Source organism: Dioscorea cayenensis, chromosome 5, assembly GCF_009730915.1.
Source record: "Dioscorea cayenensis subsp. rotundata cultivar TDr96_F1 chromosome 5, TDr96_F1_v2_PseudoChromosome.rev07_lg8_w22 25.fasta, whole genome shotgun sequence".
NCBI lineage: Eukaryota > Viridiplantae > Streptophyta > Magnoliopsida > Dioscoreales > Dioscoreaceae > Dioscorea > Dioscorea cayenensis.
The window spans coordinates 28,323,237-28,340,075 of record NC_052475.1 but is presented as its reverse complement, the minus strand read 5'-3'; the positions used below and the strand labels follow the sequence as shown (position 1 = coordinate 28,340,075).

General features: G+C 33.8%; 1 protein-coding gene across 1 annotated transcript; it reads right to left on the bottom strand.

The window, feature by feature from the left end:
* Window positions 1–1,569: 1,569 nt before the first annotated feature.
* LOC120259833 (peroxygenase-like) lies at window positions 1,570–6,689 on the bottom strand. The gene is made up of 6 exons (XM_039267279.1): window positions 6,495–6,689; window positions 6,255–6,404; window positions 3,352–3,437; window positions 2,519–2,613; window positions 2,280–2,405; window positions 1,570–1,976 (listed from the first exon to the last, which is right to left on the bottom strand). The coding sequence occupies exons 1-6, from the start codon at window positions 6,604–6,606 to the stop codon at window positions 1,826–1,828; spliced, it is 720 nt and encodes a 239-aa protein (XP_039123213.1). The 5' UTR covers window positions 6,607–6,689; the 3' UTR covers window positions 1,570–1,825.
* Window positions 6,690–16,839: the final 10,150 nt, after the last annotated feature.

The following is a 16,839-nucleotide window of genomic DNA, read 5'->3' as shown; positions in this document are numbered from 1 at the left end:
TAATGTCATACTATATAAATAATGTCATTTATGATTAGGTTTTTTTATTTTTGTTAATATCATTAATTAGTAATTAATTAAGTAATTGCATGTTTAAAAGATATTTTTAAATAATTAATTAAAGATATTAACCAAATTGATTATTGATTAGGTCCGATTCGAATACTTGATTAGCCGATTAGGTCTGATTTGTGATATTCGTCCAACTTATATGTACTGTGCCATGCGAAACTTTGTTACTCATGAAAGAGGATAAGTTATAATTAATTGATTATGCCACAAATTATTAGTTACAAATTAAATATGGATTTATTAAAATAATTTAATTAACGAGAAGTACTTAAATATTCAATTCTTTAGTAGATTTCCATATTATTTTTTTATAATTTAATATAAAAAAACAAAAGACTAGACTTTTATATATCTTCCGTTTTGAAACTTACAAAAATTAACGTAGTTCATATTAAATTATATTTATTTTTATATAAATGAAAAATATCTTGAGTAAAAATGCTCTCATGTAAAAACATTTGAATCATTAAAAAAAATATAAATAAATAAAAATAAAATAAACATGAATATATATGTGTATATATATCAATTTGCTCGATTTTTGTTGATCATTTAAAGATATATATATATATATATATATAGATATTCCAATATATAGATAAAACTCCCAAGATTTTTCAATTTGTAAACTATGCAACTTATATAAGTATACTAGAAATCAAAAAGAAAAAAAGGAAAAAAATAAAAAAATAAAAAAACAATTCCTAAAGAAAAAAACAAATAACATACATGAACATTAAAAAAATAATAACAACAAAAATAAATAAAACATTGAAACTTTGGGTATACTAGTATACCTACTAACTTAACCTACTATCTTATATTAGTATTAAATTAATTCTTGTATTTTTTTGTATTAATTAATTTGAATTATTGAATTATTTAGTTTAAAAAAACCGAAATCAGTATGAACAGTCAAACCGGAACCGTTGAACTAAAACCGCATGAACCGGAACCGAACCGCCAAGAACCTTGCTTTAGGGAGGTTCGGTTGCAGTTCAAAGCTTTCCTGAACTGAACCGCGGTTCGAGAATCAGTAACCGCGGTTCTCGAACCGTGGCCATGTCTACTCTGAGAGATAAATTATTGTGCTGTTTAGGTAGAAACTTCCACGCAACCCCAATATCTTGAGATATTTCATGATGTCAGACATATCCAAAGATCAATTTTTATGTTTTTTATGAACCATTAGAAACAAGTTTAGGACATGTAACTCAAAATTTTAAAACATTATATATACCTTCCTGCTTTTAAGTAAAATAGGAAATATATTGCCCTATTCAATGCATTATGTATTGATGATTTAATATCTGTCCTTGTAATCCACAAATCTCTCCAGTCACACATCTCCCCATATTTGTTTAAAACTTCCAACAGAAGTGCATGTGATGATTTCAGCCAATATGAGAATTTTTAGCATTATTTAGAATCTCAATAGCATGTCAGATTAGATTAAACCTTCAAGTAAGAAAGCAAATTTACAGAATCACAAAACACTTCAGTAACACTCATGCATATATCAGTAGGATTCTTATCCATGAAACAACAAACAAATCCAAGAAAAAGGAAAAGAAAATACAATGGCAGCTACATAAACTTATTCCAAACCCACCATTCATCAACTTCAGAATTTCCTCACAAGTTTATGGACAACTAATTATAGATTTTAACTCCTTTGAGAAAGATGATATATCTATATATATATATATATATATATAGATTAAAGTTGGGAAGCATTTGATGGTGATCATCTTTAGGACCTCTTGGAATGGGAAGCTCTCTTCTTCTCCAGCTGCTCAAAGAGGCTTCCATCATATACTCCTCTTATTGTTTCTCTATGTAATAAACCTTTCTCGTCTTTCCCAAGTTTGTAAAGAAGCTGCCACTCTGAGTAACTTAGAATCCTAAAGATTAAAAAAAAAAAAAGATAAATTAGTTTGACATTAGTAGTTTCCTCAAAAACATAAAATACATGTTTTCATCTATTTACCCTTCATATATCTCTATATTTTCAATAAAATAAAATCAAAATTCATTATATATAAGTATAACATATACGCATATGAATGGCATTTACATGACGTCAAGAAAGAAGGCTGGTTATTGTACAAGTTACAAGTATGATCAGTGCATGGAAATGTAAATAATTAGTATGTAATTATGAATTTTAAAAAGTAGAAAATGATGGATTAACTTGAGATACTAACCATCCATTAAAGTCAGTTAAATTGCGATTAGCTTTAAGCATTGTTGATAGTTCTTCTGATGAGAGAGCATTAGGATGGGTGAGCCCATATTTGCTGAAAATGGCATCAAACTTTGAGGGCTCAAACCTGCACAAAATGCAAATTCCTAAATACTAATTAGCCTATATTCAATCATAACCAAGGTATAATAATAATAATTATTATTATTATTATTAAAGAATAATTAGACAAAGACAAACCTTCCTTCTGTGTCATAAGTCTCAGAGTCACTTCCATGCTTGCACTTGTGAATGTTCTTGATGTAAATTGGCAGAAGAGGATTAGGAATCCAGCTCTACAAAAGCAAGTGAAATACCATTTGGAAAGCACACATAAGATTCTTCTCACATGCAACATAATTACATATTCACCTCTATGAGCATATTATATATGTTAAAAATTAAGAGAGAACTTGAAAGTGACACAAGTGAGATTAGGATTTAGAAAGAGCCCGGGGTCCTGCATATGGTAAGAAGAGAGAACTTGGGAGTGACATATAATGTTATGATTTAAGAAAGCTCGCGCGCCGTGCAGGAGGGGATAAGTAGGGTTACGTTAGCTAGGATTGAGAGAGAGTTTGGAATCTAACACTGTTTGAGAACATATGTAGATTACACGGCCTCTATATATCATATGTATATATGCGATTCATAGCATATTAAAATAAATTAACTGATATATATATAAGATTATTCAGCTGTTCTTTCTATAAAATTCATATCATATAGTGTAAATTATTTTTCATAATATTTAAAATATATATATTCTGATAAATATGAATAAGTTAAGGATCCAACTCTCAACTGATGAGTTTTTTTTTTTTTGTGGAAGAAAAGGAGCTGCTAAGTAGCTAATCTTATTAAAAAGAAATCAGAAGACAAACAAATTAAGGCTAAAGAGTGACAAGCAAAGTAACAAGAAGATTATAAGAAACAATCAAACCTTTTATATATATACAGTTTAAAATGAAATAATAAAAAAAAACAAACAATGGAAAGAGAAATGTAAAGAAAAAAGGAAAAAGAAAACTCACTGGTTGAGTGCTATAGCTAAGAACCAGGTTAATAAGGATAGCACCACCTATGGATGTGAGTAAATCACAGCCAATAGCTCGGAAACCTGAAAAGGGTGTTGAAATCATGCCATAATAATTTAATGGATTTCTTTTAAAAAAATATTATTATTTATCATAATTCTTGCACATAAAAAAATTACATCTTATTATATTCTTGTAGACTATGCGATTATTTAATTATGGCCCTTGTGAAGCATATATTTATGCAGTTATACCCTTGTAGTTTGTGGGTATTCAAATTTCATTTATATTTTTTTTAATTTAATAAGAATAGGGTAATTGAAGACCTGACCTGTTCATTGAAAACCGCCCAGTTCAATAAATTATTAAATCTATTGCAAATATGGTTAATAAATCGATTCTGATAACTATGATTTGGATTGTTTTTACATATAATATAACAATATAAAAGTGAAATTTTCTAATATACCCACACAATAATATATATCCGTGGACTGGAGTTTTCTTATTGAACTACTGAGGGCGAGGGGTTTCAGTGAAAAATGGACTGGGTGGATTAATGCTCTTCTCTCATCCTCCAAAGCAAAATTCCTCATCAATGGTAGCCAATGCGGCTATGTCAGATACCGGAGAGGATTAAGACAAGGGGACCCTCTTTCCCCTCTCCTCTTCGTCCTTGTGGTTGATGTTCTTAGCACGATGATCAATAATGCTTTGAACTCGGGGGTTCTTCATGGGGTTGTTCTGGGAGATACTGGGATCAAGATGTGTCACCTCCAATACGCGGATGATCTTCTCATTCTCACGAATGGAGGAGGGGAAGATCTGCGTATCATCAAGCTTATCCTCTACTTATTTGAGGGTATCTCGGGACTCAAGGTTAACTCGGATAAGACCTGCTTATATGCCTCTCGAAAAAATCTCACGCCTCACACTATGCTGACTAGAACGATTCATTGTAATTCTGGTTCGCTTCCGATTACTTACCTTGGCATACCTATTTCGGGTGGAAGGCCAAGGAAGCAAGACTGGGATCTCCTGTTGAGCAAAATTCGCTCTAGACTTGCTTCCTGGAAATCCAAGTTGCTTTCGCTTGGTGGAAGACTCACTTTGTTGAATTCGGTCTTGACGGCCATCCCCACCTACTGGATGTCGATCTTTAAGCTGCCGGCGTGGGTAGCCAAAAACATTGATAAGATCCGTAGAGACTTTCTTTGGTCTGGCCCGGACTCTCAGCATAGTAAAATCAGGCTAGTTAATTGGGACAGGCTGTGTCGTTCCAAAGAACAAGGTGGATGGGGTATCCTCAACCTACGCACTTTCAATAGTGCCCTGTTGGGAAAATGGTGGTGGAAAATCGTTAATGGTTCTAACTGGTGTGGTGAGAATATTATACGGGAAAATTATTTTAGGAATGTTCCAATGTGGAACCTCTTCCACAAGCAACGTAGAAGACGATCCTTCTTTTGGAATGGCATCCTGCGCTCCCTCCCTGCTTTCAGGAAAAACATATCATCACATCTGCGCAATGGATCCAACACCCTCTTCTGGTTAGATAATTGGGTTGAGGGACGGGCCCCGGCTGATATCTAGCCTCATTATTTTCTTTTAGCCCAACATAATGAGGATTCGATTCAAGCTTATGCGTTGAGGACACCTGTGATCCCTCTAATTGATTTTCCAGACTGGGAAAACTTCTACAATGCCATCTTAACTTGTCCTCCCTCCATTAAGGATGTTAAGAACTGGACCCTCTCCGCCAATGGCATTTTTTCTGTAAGAACCTTCTACAATTTTTTAAATGATGGGGGATTGCGCTGTCATAGGACACCTACCATTTTGAAAGGTCCTTTCCCTAAGAAAATTAACCTTTTCAACTGGTTAGCTTGGGACAACAAGATTTTAACACTTGAGAACTTGGCTTTGCGTCGCTGCAACCTTCTTCATACCACCACTTGTGTTATGTGTCACGCGGGGATTGAAAATGTTGATCATCTCCTTTTGCATTGCTCCTTCGCGGCGCACATCTGGTATTACTTTGGACAGCTTATGGGAGGCTGTGACCCCCCAAGATCTCTTAAGGATCTTTGGGGTGACTGGAGACACAGGATTCCCAGACCTTCTATCCCCTTTTGGGATATGCTTGTTAGAGCTATCAATTGGAATATTTGGCTTGAAAGAAATACACGCATTTTCAATTCCAATTGTCTCTCGCCTGATTCTATTATTGTTAAGATTGACCGTATGATTATATCATGGAATAATGCAGCTCCAGAAACCAAGAAGGCGAAGCTTGACGACCCTTTGGCTAAAATCAAGAGAAGTCTGGATTTCCTCGTTGCCAGAGATTCGGTTCCTGAAGTTCCTTTGCCGAGTCCCTCATCCCCGGGCGAGGAGTAGAGTCATTGTTCCCTTGCTTCCTTAAGGATCTTTGATCCTTCTGTTTTCTCTTTTTTTCTTTTGTCGAGGCTTGGTTCTATTTCCCACTCCTTGTGGATTTCCGTCTGAACCCGCCTTTTTGCTTTTCAGTATCTCTTTTATTTCAACGAACGTGGTTTATCCACTTTTTTTCAATAAAAAAAATAAAAAAATAAAACTCTCACACTTTCCTGTGACTGAAAAGATTCAACAAAATTTTTATATTAAAAAAAATCCCCAGCATCAAGAAAAAACGAAGAAACAACTTGGATTGTAATGCATTTGTTGTTCATCCATGTTTTTTTAAAAAAATATATATATATATATATATACTGATACACATGCAATTACAATTTCCATAAAAAGAAAATTAAATCTAAGTTGGTGGAAAGTGGTTACCGATAATTTCAATACTTTCAAGGTGCAAGACTAAATTAATAAATAAAAAGTTAAAAATAAATAATTAATAAAAAAAAAAAGACCTTGAAATGTCTCCCAAGGATAAACGATCCCATCGTTGTTTCGATCAAAGAAGGCAACGTGCTGCTGAAGAACGCTCATATTCCGATGATCCTTTCCCTCCGTCCCATTTGGATGGCTCGGATCTACAGCCTCCAGCGCCCTCGCCAGATCTCCACCGTCCAAAATCAAATCAAATAAATGAATACTTTTCATTATTTCCAAAAGTTAAAAATTAAAAATAAATAAAAATAAATAAATACATGGCTTGGCAACTTGGTCTTGGAGATCTGCGTTGAGTTTCCGGGCTCTGGTGATCGGAGCTTGGGTTGCCTCCGTCGTCATGGCATCTTCATTCACCGGCGGTGACCCCATCTTCAGATTAATATATCGACAAGCGTTGAGGAAGGCAGGGAGAGTGATTGGAACTCGCTTGGGCCTTGGTACTCGGTGCTCGGTGCTTTATGCTTTATTAGAGAATTATAGAGTGGGGTTTATATTTTATAATAATAATAAATAATAATAATAATAATAGTACAAAGTACTGAAAGTAAAGCGCGGTCGGTGTGAATTGTGTAAGATTCGGATACGTGTTGTACTTTGAAAAGAGGAGTCCATTTATTTATGGAAGATATAATACCTGAATTAATCTCTTTATTTCTCTTTTTTTGTTCCCTCTAATCAGAAATGCTCCCAAGTAATCGCTCTATTTTTGAAAATGGTTTTATTTAGTCCCTTCTATTCTAAAATAAGTTAATTATTTGGTTGTATTGCATTTTTGAGTAGAAAGAACAAAAGAGAAGAGAGAGAAAAGTAGAAGGAAACAAAATCAACTGAAAATCCGGAAAAAGAGATCAAATTTGCCTTTTTTTTTATTGTTTTAATTTGAATTCACTTTTAATATGTAAATTAAATTATATGGCAAAACTACATCACAAGGGAATTTAAAATTAAAAATAAAATATTTAAAAAAAATGATTTGGATATTGATCTTAAAGCTTTATTGTGGGACGTGTATTCTCTTTCTTTTTTTTATATGTAAATTTCAATTATGCAATATAAAATAGGCCACTTGTCCATTGTTAATGGTCTCACAGCAATTTGATTCTTAAATAACTAAACAACCTTTTACTATTATACTTTTCATACAGAGTACGAAGCTTGACATTATTGATTTCTTTACTGATATTGTTCATTAATTATTCAAGCAATTTGCAAAAAAATATTAATATGGATTTTGGTGGGATTAGACTATTAGGTAAAGCTAAACACATATGATAAAATTCAAAGTTTCAAACAAATAGTGCGAGCCAGCACTATGGCTGCTGGCTGGCTGGCTTTTGAAACGGTAACATAATATAAATACTACTTATATAATATATATACGGCTGGCTTTTCAAACAAATAGTGCGAGCCAGCACTATGAGTATTATTTTAGAATACCAAAAAAAAAATAAAAAATAAAAAATCACTGTTTATATGGAAATTCAAAAATGATATAAACCTTGTTTAGAAAGCCCTATATTTAATCAGAAAAGGAAATATTCTACCATCTCGCAAGTCTTTGAAAAAACAAAATCATTAACAAAGTCTAAAAAATATTTTTTAAAGTTTATTAGTAATAAAATTAGGGCATATTAGAGAGCTCATAGCCCAAAAACATTAACCCTGTTGTGAAAAATGAGTGTGAGACATTTAATAAATTTGAGTTTGAGTCTCATTATATGTAAAAATGGTAATAAGTCCCTAACTGTGGGTACGGACTTACTGTCCAAATCCATATCATCGAATGAGACCACGCATCTTTGATGATCTAGCTTGTGCCCACACCCCTTGTGTATACAGTGCTTATCATTTTTGTAAATAAAAAATTATAATAATAATAATATAATAATAATAATAAAATAACATCTTTAATGGTTAGCCTATTCAAAATTTAATGTTTATGCCACCTCATCAATTTATTAAACTCTTATCCATTAGATTATAGTAATACTGTCACACCCACCCCTTCTACCGAGGTAAATGTGGCACCCATCAGTTAAAAATTTCTTTTTAACTGGAAACCTGACACCTCTCAGAAACCAAATCAGACTTACAAATTACAATTTACAACTTTACACCAACTGCAGGATTCAAATACAGAAATACAACAAATATAATAACTCAAATTTGTGGGTACAACCGCTACAAGATTACGATACCAACAAATATAAAGAAAAGTATGGGACCCATCTGCAGTCTTGGACTTAACCCCCGACTAGCTCTAAACTTGAACAGCAATCTAGGGTCTTGCTCCCTGCAGCTACAGACACATTCGAGTTGGTCAGTAGTGGCTTAATAATTTCAAATACTCAAATACAAATGATATATAAAAGTATATAAATACCAACTTTTTTTCAAATAATTTTTCCAACTTTTTCCAAAAATACCGTAATTCTAGCAAAAATACATTTTTTAAAGAACTTTTTGAAACATAAATTCATCACAAATCAATATCAAATCAATTTTCTAGGAAAATCCAAATTGTTGTGAGAGACTCGCCTCCCTAAGAGCGGCAATGGGCTTCGCCCCCTCATCACAACTCAAAATAACAAGTAATATAAAAACCATTCTCAATTCCACAGCCTGGAAAACTCTCCCCCACTTAGCCGTCGCGACTAGGGTTGGGAGCCGCCAAGGTCTTCATAACCTCGACGTTGGGCCCACCGGTCCCGTGCGTGACTCCGGGATCCCGATGTATCATCCAATCGTGGGCTCTACGCTCCCACCGATCCGGACAAATCAACACTCGAGTCCACCACGCCACCTCTAAAGGTCGGCCCGTGGGGACCCACTCATCGCAGAGTCGGGCCTTAGCCCGCCGTCACCATCCAAACCAACATGTAAATGTAGCAATAATACAATCAGATAAATCACATCACATGGTCCTTATCCGGGACAAGCATTCACATCACGAAAATAAACATCATTTCCACAAAAGCCAATGTCAAAAAGTATAACAATGCGATAAAACCAAGAAAAATCCAGATCCATGATACCATTCCTATTCCGAGGAATGAAAACCAATTCCACAAATATTGTTGGTAAAAACATTTTAAAATGCTCACATGATTTCACAAATCATTCCAAATCAAAAGCATATATAACCATAGAAATAAATACATGAATTGAATAATTAAATCACATATACATGTATTTTTACTATTCACAAATACGTATAATTATACTGAAAACCGATGTATCAATACGATTGTCGGGAACATCAATCAAAGAAGTAAATATACTGATACCCTCAACATTATACGCCAATTAAACATGATAAAAAGAAATACTTAAACAATTAGTTTCAAAATACTAGCCATTAAATAATTATTTCAAAAATAATAATAATTAATCAATTATTTAAAAATAATAGCCACTACCAACTCACCCGGTGTCCTTGGGTTCCTTCCCTAGACCCGAAACTCCCTCCCTGGATCGAATAACACCCTAATGTAATAATATAATAAAAAAATAAATAACATATTTAAACTCAAAGAAAATACAAAAAAATAATAATAGACTCTTTATCGACCCACTCACTCCAATCGGTTAAAAATCCGACCTTGCATAATCCAACCGGCTTTCAATTGTATTTAAACAAACTCGCTTTTAGGCTAAACACTCTGAATCAATCCCGAACCAATCTTAATCTGACCGAACCAAACTTAATTTCACTCGAACCAGCTTGAACCAACTCAATTCTTATTCAAAAATCCATTGAACCAACTTGGTTCAGCCCCAAAACCCTTAGCCCAAATCAACTCGAACCCAAACCCAAACTATCTCAACTTGATTTGATCAGCCCCAACTTAACCAAATCAATTCAACTCAACCAAATCAATTTCAACTTGGTTTGATCCAACCAAATCAATTTGGTTAAACCCAACAAATCAATTCAACCATCTTCATTAACACCTTAATCATCATCATCATCAACTTAATTAATCAAACCAAACCCTAATCTCGTGCTACAGAATTGCTACAGTGAATCCTAGAACCCTCATCTCCATTTCAAGCGATTTTTCAACTCGAATACGAGGTTTTTTCAAAACAATTTCATACACTCATCATCTACAATAATTAAACATGCTTTTTCAACCCAAATAAATCATTTTTTTCTTCATCAAATCCACCAAATACACACACACATACATTCAAGTATACCAATAAATAAATCATCACAATACTTTACCAAACAATACTTCATCCTATTCTCCTCCATCAAGCACAAAGCTCCATCACTCCCATTTTTCTTTTCTTTTCTTTTTGTAACTCACGGTTTCCATCGTAGCGAGGGAAAGAATGAGAAGGAGATGAAGAAGATGAACACTCAAGAGTCTAGATTTTTTTCTCCCAATGAAGTTTTCAGCCAAAATTTACATTTAGTCCCTCAAAACTTAACTTCTTACAAGTCAGTCCCCTGCAAAAACTCACAAATGGTCCCTGAATTATGAAATAGTATTCTCAAAAAGGTCCTTGGAAACTATCAAATGGTCCCTGAAGTATAACACAATATTTCAAAAAGGTCCCTACCGCCTTACCTTTCAGTCCTTGGTTTCCGTAAATATTTTTATATCAATCCTTTTTCTATTACTCTTTAACCCAAAAATCTTTTAAAAAAACTTTTTACACTTAAGTCCTTGTTCGTCCACTTGGGGTTTCTCAACAAGATTACTCGTAGAAAAAAATTCTCATCAGAATCGTAGTAATACCTCGAATATATTTTTCCAACAGTGATCCAAAGGTTCGAGGGTATTACAATCCTTCCCCCTTAAGAAAATTTCGTCCTCGAAATTTCCTTAGCATGCATCAATCTGATATCACTGAATTTCATTACTTGTTCCAAGACCTGTTCTCTTGTTCCAAATCTGTTCAACAGTAAATAACAATACTGTTTTAGGATGTCCAAGTATCTGCTGATGATCAAAGTGAAGTTGATTCCTCTTATACGGTGTTATACACGGTATACAGCACTCTTCTGCTGTGTTTCTCTGGCTTCCTCACTTCCAAAACTCATACAATAAAATAATCTTGTATTTTCCACAATCCAGAAGAAAAGCAACTTCTTATTCACAAGTAGGAATACACCATACTGGAGATACACAGGTAGAATACAAACATCTCAAGCACACAAGCGGTAGTGCAAACAGGTTATTCCACTATTCGCAAGTCATATACAACTACTAAACCTCATCCTTGTCTACGGTTTCTGCGGTTCAACCTTTCCCGATTCCATTGCTCAACTGCTGCACCATAGTTAAGGACTGCATGGGCATCATCATATGCCGTGCAGAAACTCCCTCGTGAACTCCATACCTCCTTCCTCACTCGCATACGACTCGCCTGCAGGTGAAAACGCTCCATGTAGATATTCCCTCACTCAAGCAACTATAGAGCTAAAAATCTCGGTATTCATGGTTACCACATAACGAGCTTCTGGGACATAAACATCGATCATCGCTTGTTCTTGGTTACCAGTGCAATAATAGAACTAGAAGATGCTCGAGGCAACAAGAGTAGAGCTAGAGGGTACTTGAGCAGCGAATATGGGTTTCCATCTCTTCTTCCCTCATTCGCTCCTCTTCTCTCCTTCTCCTGCTCCTCCACTTCTCTCCTGCTCTTCTTCCTCTCTTCACGCTCTTCCGGAAATATCTCTACTCTTTCTCTATTATACCTGGAGGAGGTCCCTCGCCTTAGTCGTCTCAAACGCCTTGGTTCCATTACTTAAAAAAATCCTTAAGATACTCAAAATTCCATCGATGAAAAACTGCAAGTCCGATCTTCTCCTCTATTTAAACACAATTAAAACCACACTCAGAGGAGCTGGCTATAATTCATCCAAAGTCCGACAAATCAAAGCTCGAATCAATGTCGCATCGTGACACACCTTTTAAGAATCAACAGAAAGGTGATAAAGAAGACTGGTTACTCACGGGCTAATCTCCATATTCTTAAGCACAGGTATGTCCAAAGTATCTTTCAAATCAAACTGCAAATCACTGTGTGCCAGTCAACAAAGAGAATGCCAAATACCCTTCTTTGGCAACTTTAAGTTAACTTATTTTGGATAAAACCAATTCCAATAAATATCTCAACCCGTGATCAGGATCACAGTGTACTGCTCAGCTCTCTGCCTCAAATATCAAAACCTACTACCAACCTTATTCCCAATACGCAACTTAGGTTTTTAACCGATCGAGACTCTTAATACTTCTACTCGGGCCCTTAACTTTCTGTCTAATCACTACTAAACCTCTAAGTCTAGACACGACTTCTAAACTTAGGCTCGGATCACAAACCCGCGATCTCTACCAACCAGTGATATCTCAACCCTACGACTCGATACCAAAAAGATGTCACACCCACCCCTTCTACCGAGGTAAATGTGGCACCCATCGCTAAAAAAATTCCTTTTAACTGGAAACCCCGACTACCTCTCGTAAAAACCAAATCGGACTTACAAATTACAATTTACAACTTTACACCAACTCGCAGGATTCAAATACGTAAATACAACAAATATAATAACTCAAATTTGTGAGTACAACCGCTACTAAGATTACTGATACCAACAAATATAAAGAAAAGTATGGGACCCACTGCAGCTCTTGGACTTAACCCTCGACTAGCTCTAAACTTGAACAGTGCAATCTAGGGTCTTGCTCCCTAGCTATCTAAAGACATTCGAGTTGGCTCAGTAGTGGCTTAATAATTTCAAATACTCAAATACAAAGATATATAAAAGTATATAAATACCAACTTTTTTTCAAATAATTTTTCCAACTTTTCCAAAAATACCGTAATTCTAGCAAAAATACATTTTTTAAAGAACTTTTGAAACATAAATTCATCACAAATCAATATCAAATCAATTTTCTAGGAAAATCCAAATTGTTGTGAGAGACGCCTCCCTAAGAGCGGACAATGGGCTCGCCCTCATCACAACTCAAAAATAACAAGTAATATAAAAACCATTCTCAATTCCACGACTGGAAAAACTCTCCCCACTTAGCCGCCGTCGCGACTAGGTTGGGAGCCGCCAAGGTCTTCATAACCTCGACGTTGGCCCACCGGGTCCCGTGCGGTGACTCGGGATCCCTGATGATCATCCAATCGTGGGCTCTACGCTCCCACCGATCCGGACAAATCAACACTCGTGTCCACCACGCCACCTCTAAAGGTCGGCCCGTGGGGACCCACTATCGCAGTAGTCGGGCCTTAGCCCGCCGTCACCATCCAAAACCAACATGTAAATGTAGCAATAATACAATCAGTATAAATCACATCACATGGTCCTTATCCGGGACAAGCATTCACATCACGAAAATAAACATCATTTCCACAAAGCCCAATGTCAAAAAGTATAACAACGCATAAAACCAAGAAAAATCCGGATCCATGATACCATTCCTATTCCGGGAATGAAAACCAATTCCACAAATATTGTTGGTAAAACATTTTTAAAATGCTCACATGATTTCACAAATCATTCCAAATCAAAAGCATATATAACCATAGAAATAAATACATGAATTGAATAATTAAATCACATATACATGTATTTTCACTATTCACAAATACGTATAATTATACTGAAAACCGATGTATCAATACGATTGTCGGGAACATCAACGACAAGTAAATATACGTGATACCTCAACATTATACGCCCAATTAAACATGATAAAAAAAGAAATACTTAAACAATTAGTTTCAAAAATACTAGCCATTAAATAATTATTTTCAAAATAATAATAATTAATCAATTATTTAAAATAATAGCCACTACCAACTCACCCGGTGTCCTCGGTTCCTTCCTAGACTCGAAACTCCCTCCCGGGACTCGAATAACACCTAATGTAATAATATAATAAAAATAAATAACATATTTAAACTCAAAAGAAAATACAAAAAAATAATAATAGACTCTTTATCGACCCACTCACTCCAATCTGTTAAAAATCCGACCTTGCATAATCCAACCTGGCTTTCAATTGTATTTAAACAAACTCGCTTTAGGCTAAACACTCGAATCAATCTCGAACCAATCTTAATCAGACCGAACCAAACTTAATTTCACCGAACCAAACTTGAACCAACTCAATTCTTATTCAAAAATCCATTGAACCAACTTGGTTCATCCCCAAAACCCTTAGCCCAAATCAACTCGAACCCAAACCCAAACTATCTCAACTTGATTTGATCAAGCCTCAACTTAACCAAATCAATTCAACTCAACCAAATCAATTTCAACTTGGTTTGATCCAACCAAATCAATTTGGTTAAACCCAACAAATCAATTCAACCATCTTCATTAACACCTTAATCATCATCATCATCAACTTAATTAATCAAACCAAACCCTAATCTCGTGCTACAGATGAATGCTACGATGAATTCCTGAACCTCATCTCCATTTCAAGCGATTTTTCAACTCGAATACAGGTTTTCTCAAAAACAATTTCATACACTCATCATCTACAATAATTAAACATGCTTTTTCAACCCAAATAAATCATTTTTTTCTTCATCAAATCCACCAAATACACACACACATACATTCAAGTATACCAATAAATAAATCATCACAATACTTACCAAACAATACTTCATCCTATTCTCCCTCCATCAAGCACAAAGCTCCATCACTCCCATTTTTTTTTTTTTTTTTTTTTAACTCACGGTTTCATCGTAGCGAGGAAAAGAATGAGAAGGAGATGAAGAAGATGAACACTCAAGAGTCTAGATTTTTTTCTCCCAATGAAGTTTTTCAGCCAAAAATTTACATTTAGTCCCTCAAAACTTAACTTCTTACAAGTCAGTCCCTGCAAAACTCACAAATGGTCCCTGAATTATGAAATAGTATTCTCAAAAGGTCCTTGAAACTATCAAATGGTCCCTGAAGTATAACACAATATTTCAAAAAGGTCCCTACCGCCTTACCTTTCAGTCCTTGGTTTCCAGAAATATTTTTATATCAATCCTTTTTTCTATTACTCTTTTAACCCAAAAATCTTTTTAAAAAAACTTTTTACACTTAAGTCCCTTGCTCGTCCACTTGGGGTTTCTCAACAAGATTACTCGTAGAAAAAAATTTCTATCATGAATCGTAGTAATACTCGAATATATTTTTCCAACAGGTATCCAAAGGTTCAGGGTATTACAAATACTATATATATATATATATATATGGCCCATTTCATTTTATCATTTCAATTATTCACTATATACTTTTTATTATTAATATTTTATCTTATAAAAATATTTGTATGAAATAATTAGATAATATAATAAAATTTTATATTTTTAAAATACATATTTTAAAATTTTTAAAAATTATATGAAAATCTATAAAATAAATTATCAAATTGATGAAAAATAAGGAACAACTTAATTTAAATTTAATTATATTACTTTTAAATTACATACTAATGAAATTATATTAATAATAAAATTTAGATTATTTGAGTGATTTTGAAAATAAAAAATAAAATAATATTTGAATAATTTTGATAAAATAAAAATTTCGTTCCTATTATTGACCTTTAGGTTGCACCAAGCACTCTTTGTGGAGTGTTAAAATTACCCTTAGCTTTACGAAACCATTAAAGCTAACGGACAGTTTTGTTTATTCATTTTTAATTCAATTTTATTTTATTTTTACCTTTATATGTTTTTTAGAAAGCACCAAAAGCCAACCAAATGAAGAAGTATGTTTCGTGGTCAATTGTTAATGGCTTGAACCTGTCTGAATTTTTTGGTTGGTCATATGATGAAACCAAAAAATTCAGGGTTGAATCTACCAATGGCCTTTAGATCAATTAATAGCGGGTCTCTTGCGTAGGATGTTTTGTTTCAGAAAGGACTTGAGATCGAATCTCATGTCCACGTAAGGTGAGGGCACGTGGATCGGTGTTGAGCTATGCTCCCCATACATGCATGTCCCTGACTTATCTTTAAATGGGGTGCTGATCGTCTATTTATCAAAAAAAAAATAATGAAACTTTTAATAAATTACAAATAAAAATAATTGCAGCATTATAAAATAATATTTTTAGATAGCCGAGTCTTCAAAAGTTTGATGGAAAAAGTGGGATATATCATATATAATAATAAGCACCTTCATATATGATTTCATGTTTAATAAATTCTAACAAGTTATTTGACTAAATATAAAAGAAGTGGTATTTCATTTCCTCTCAACTTAAAAGTTAATAATTCTATTTTTTTTTATAAAATTTAATTCAAATGGTCAAACATATCAAAAGTTGATCGAAGTATTTTGGTCAATTATTAAGTATAGATTAACTTTCAAAATCAATAGATAACTTATAAACCATTTAGAAATTCTTTCTCAATCTATCACTTAAAAAGACTAAAGATCTTCTAACAAGTGCTACTAGAATATTTAATTTGAATGAAATGCTCGTATTTTAATATTAAGATATTTTTTTATTTTAATTATCTTAAAAATTGATCACATGCTACTTTTATATTTACAAAGTTAGAGACAAAAATAATAAAATCAGATGATAGTAAAACTGTAAAACGAAACCTAAGGTT

Coding starts and splice junctions, on each gene's coding strand:
- LOC120259833 (XM_039267279.1), bottom strand. CDS start 6,606: ATGGGGTCACCGCCGGTGAATGAAGATGCCATGACGACGGAGGCAACC. Junction 6,405..6,494: donor AGACCAAGTTGCCAAGCCAT/GTATTTATTTAT, acceptor TGGACGGTGGAG/ATCTGGCGAGGGCGCTGGAG. Junction 2,406..2,518: donor ACTTATGACACAGAAGGAAG/GTTTGTCTTTGT, acceptor CATTTTGTGCAG/GTTTGAGCCCTCAAAGTTTG.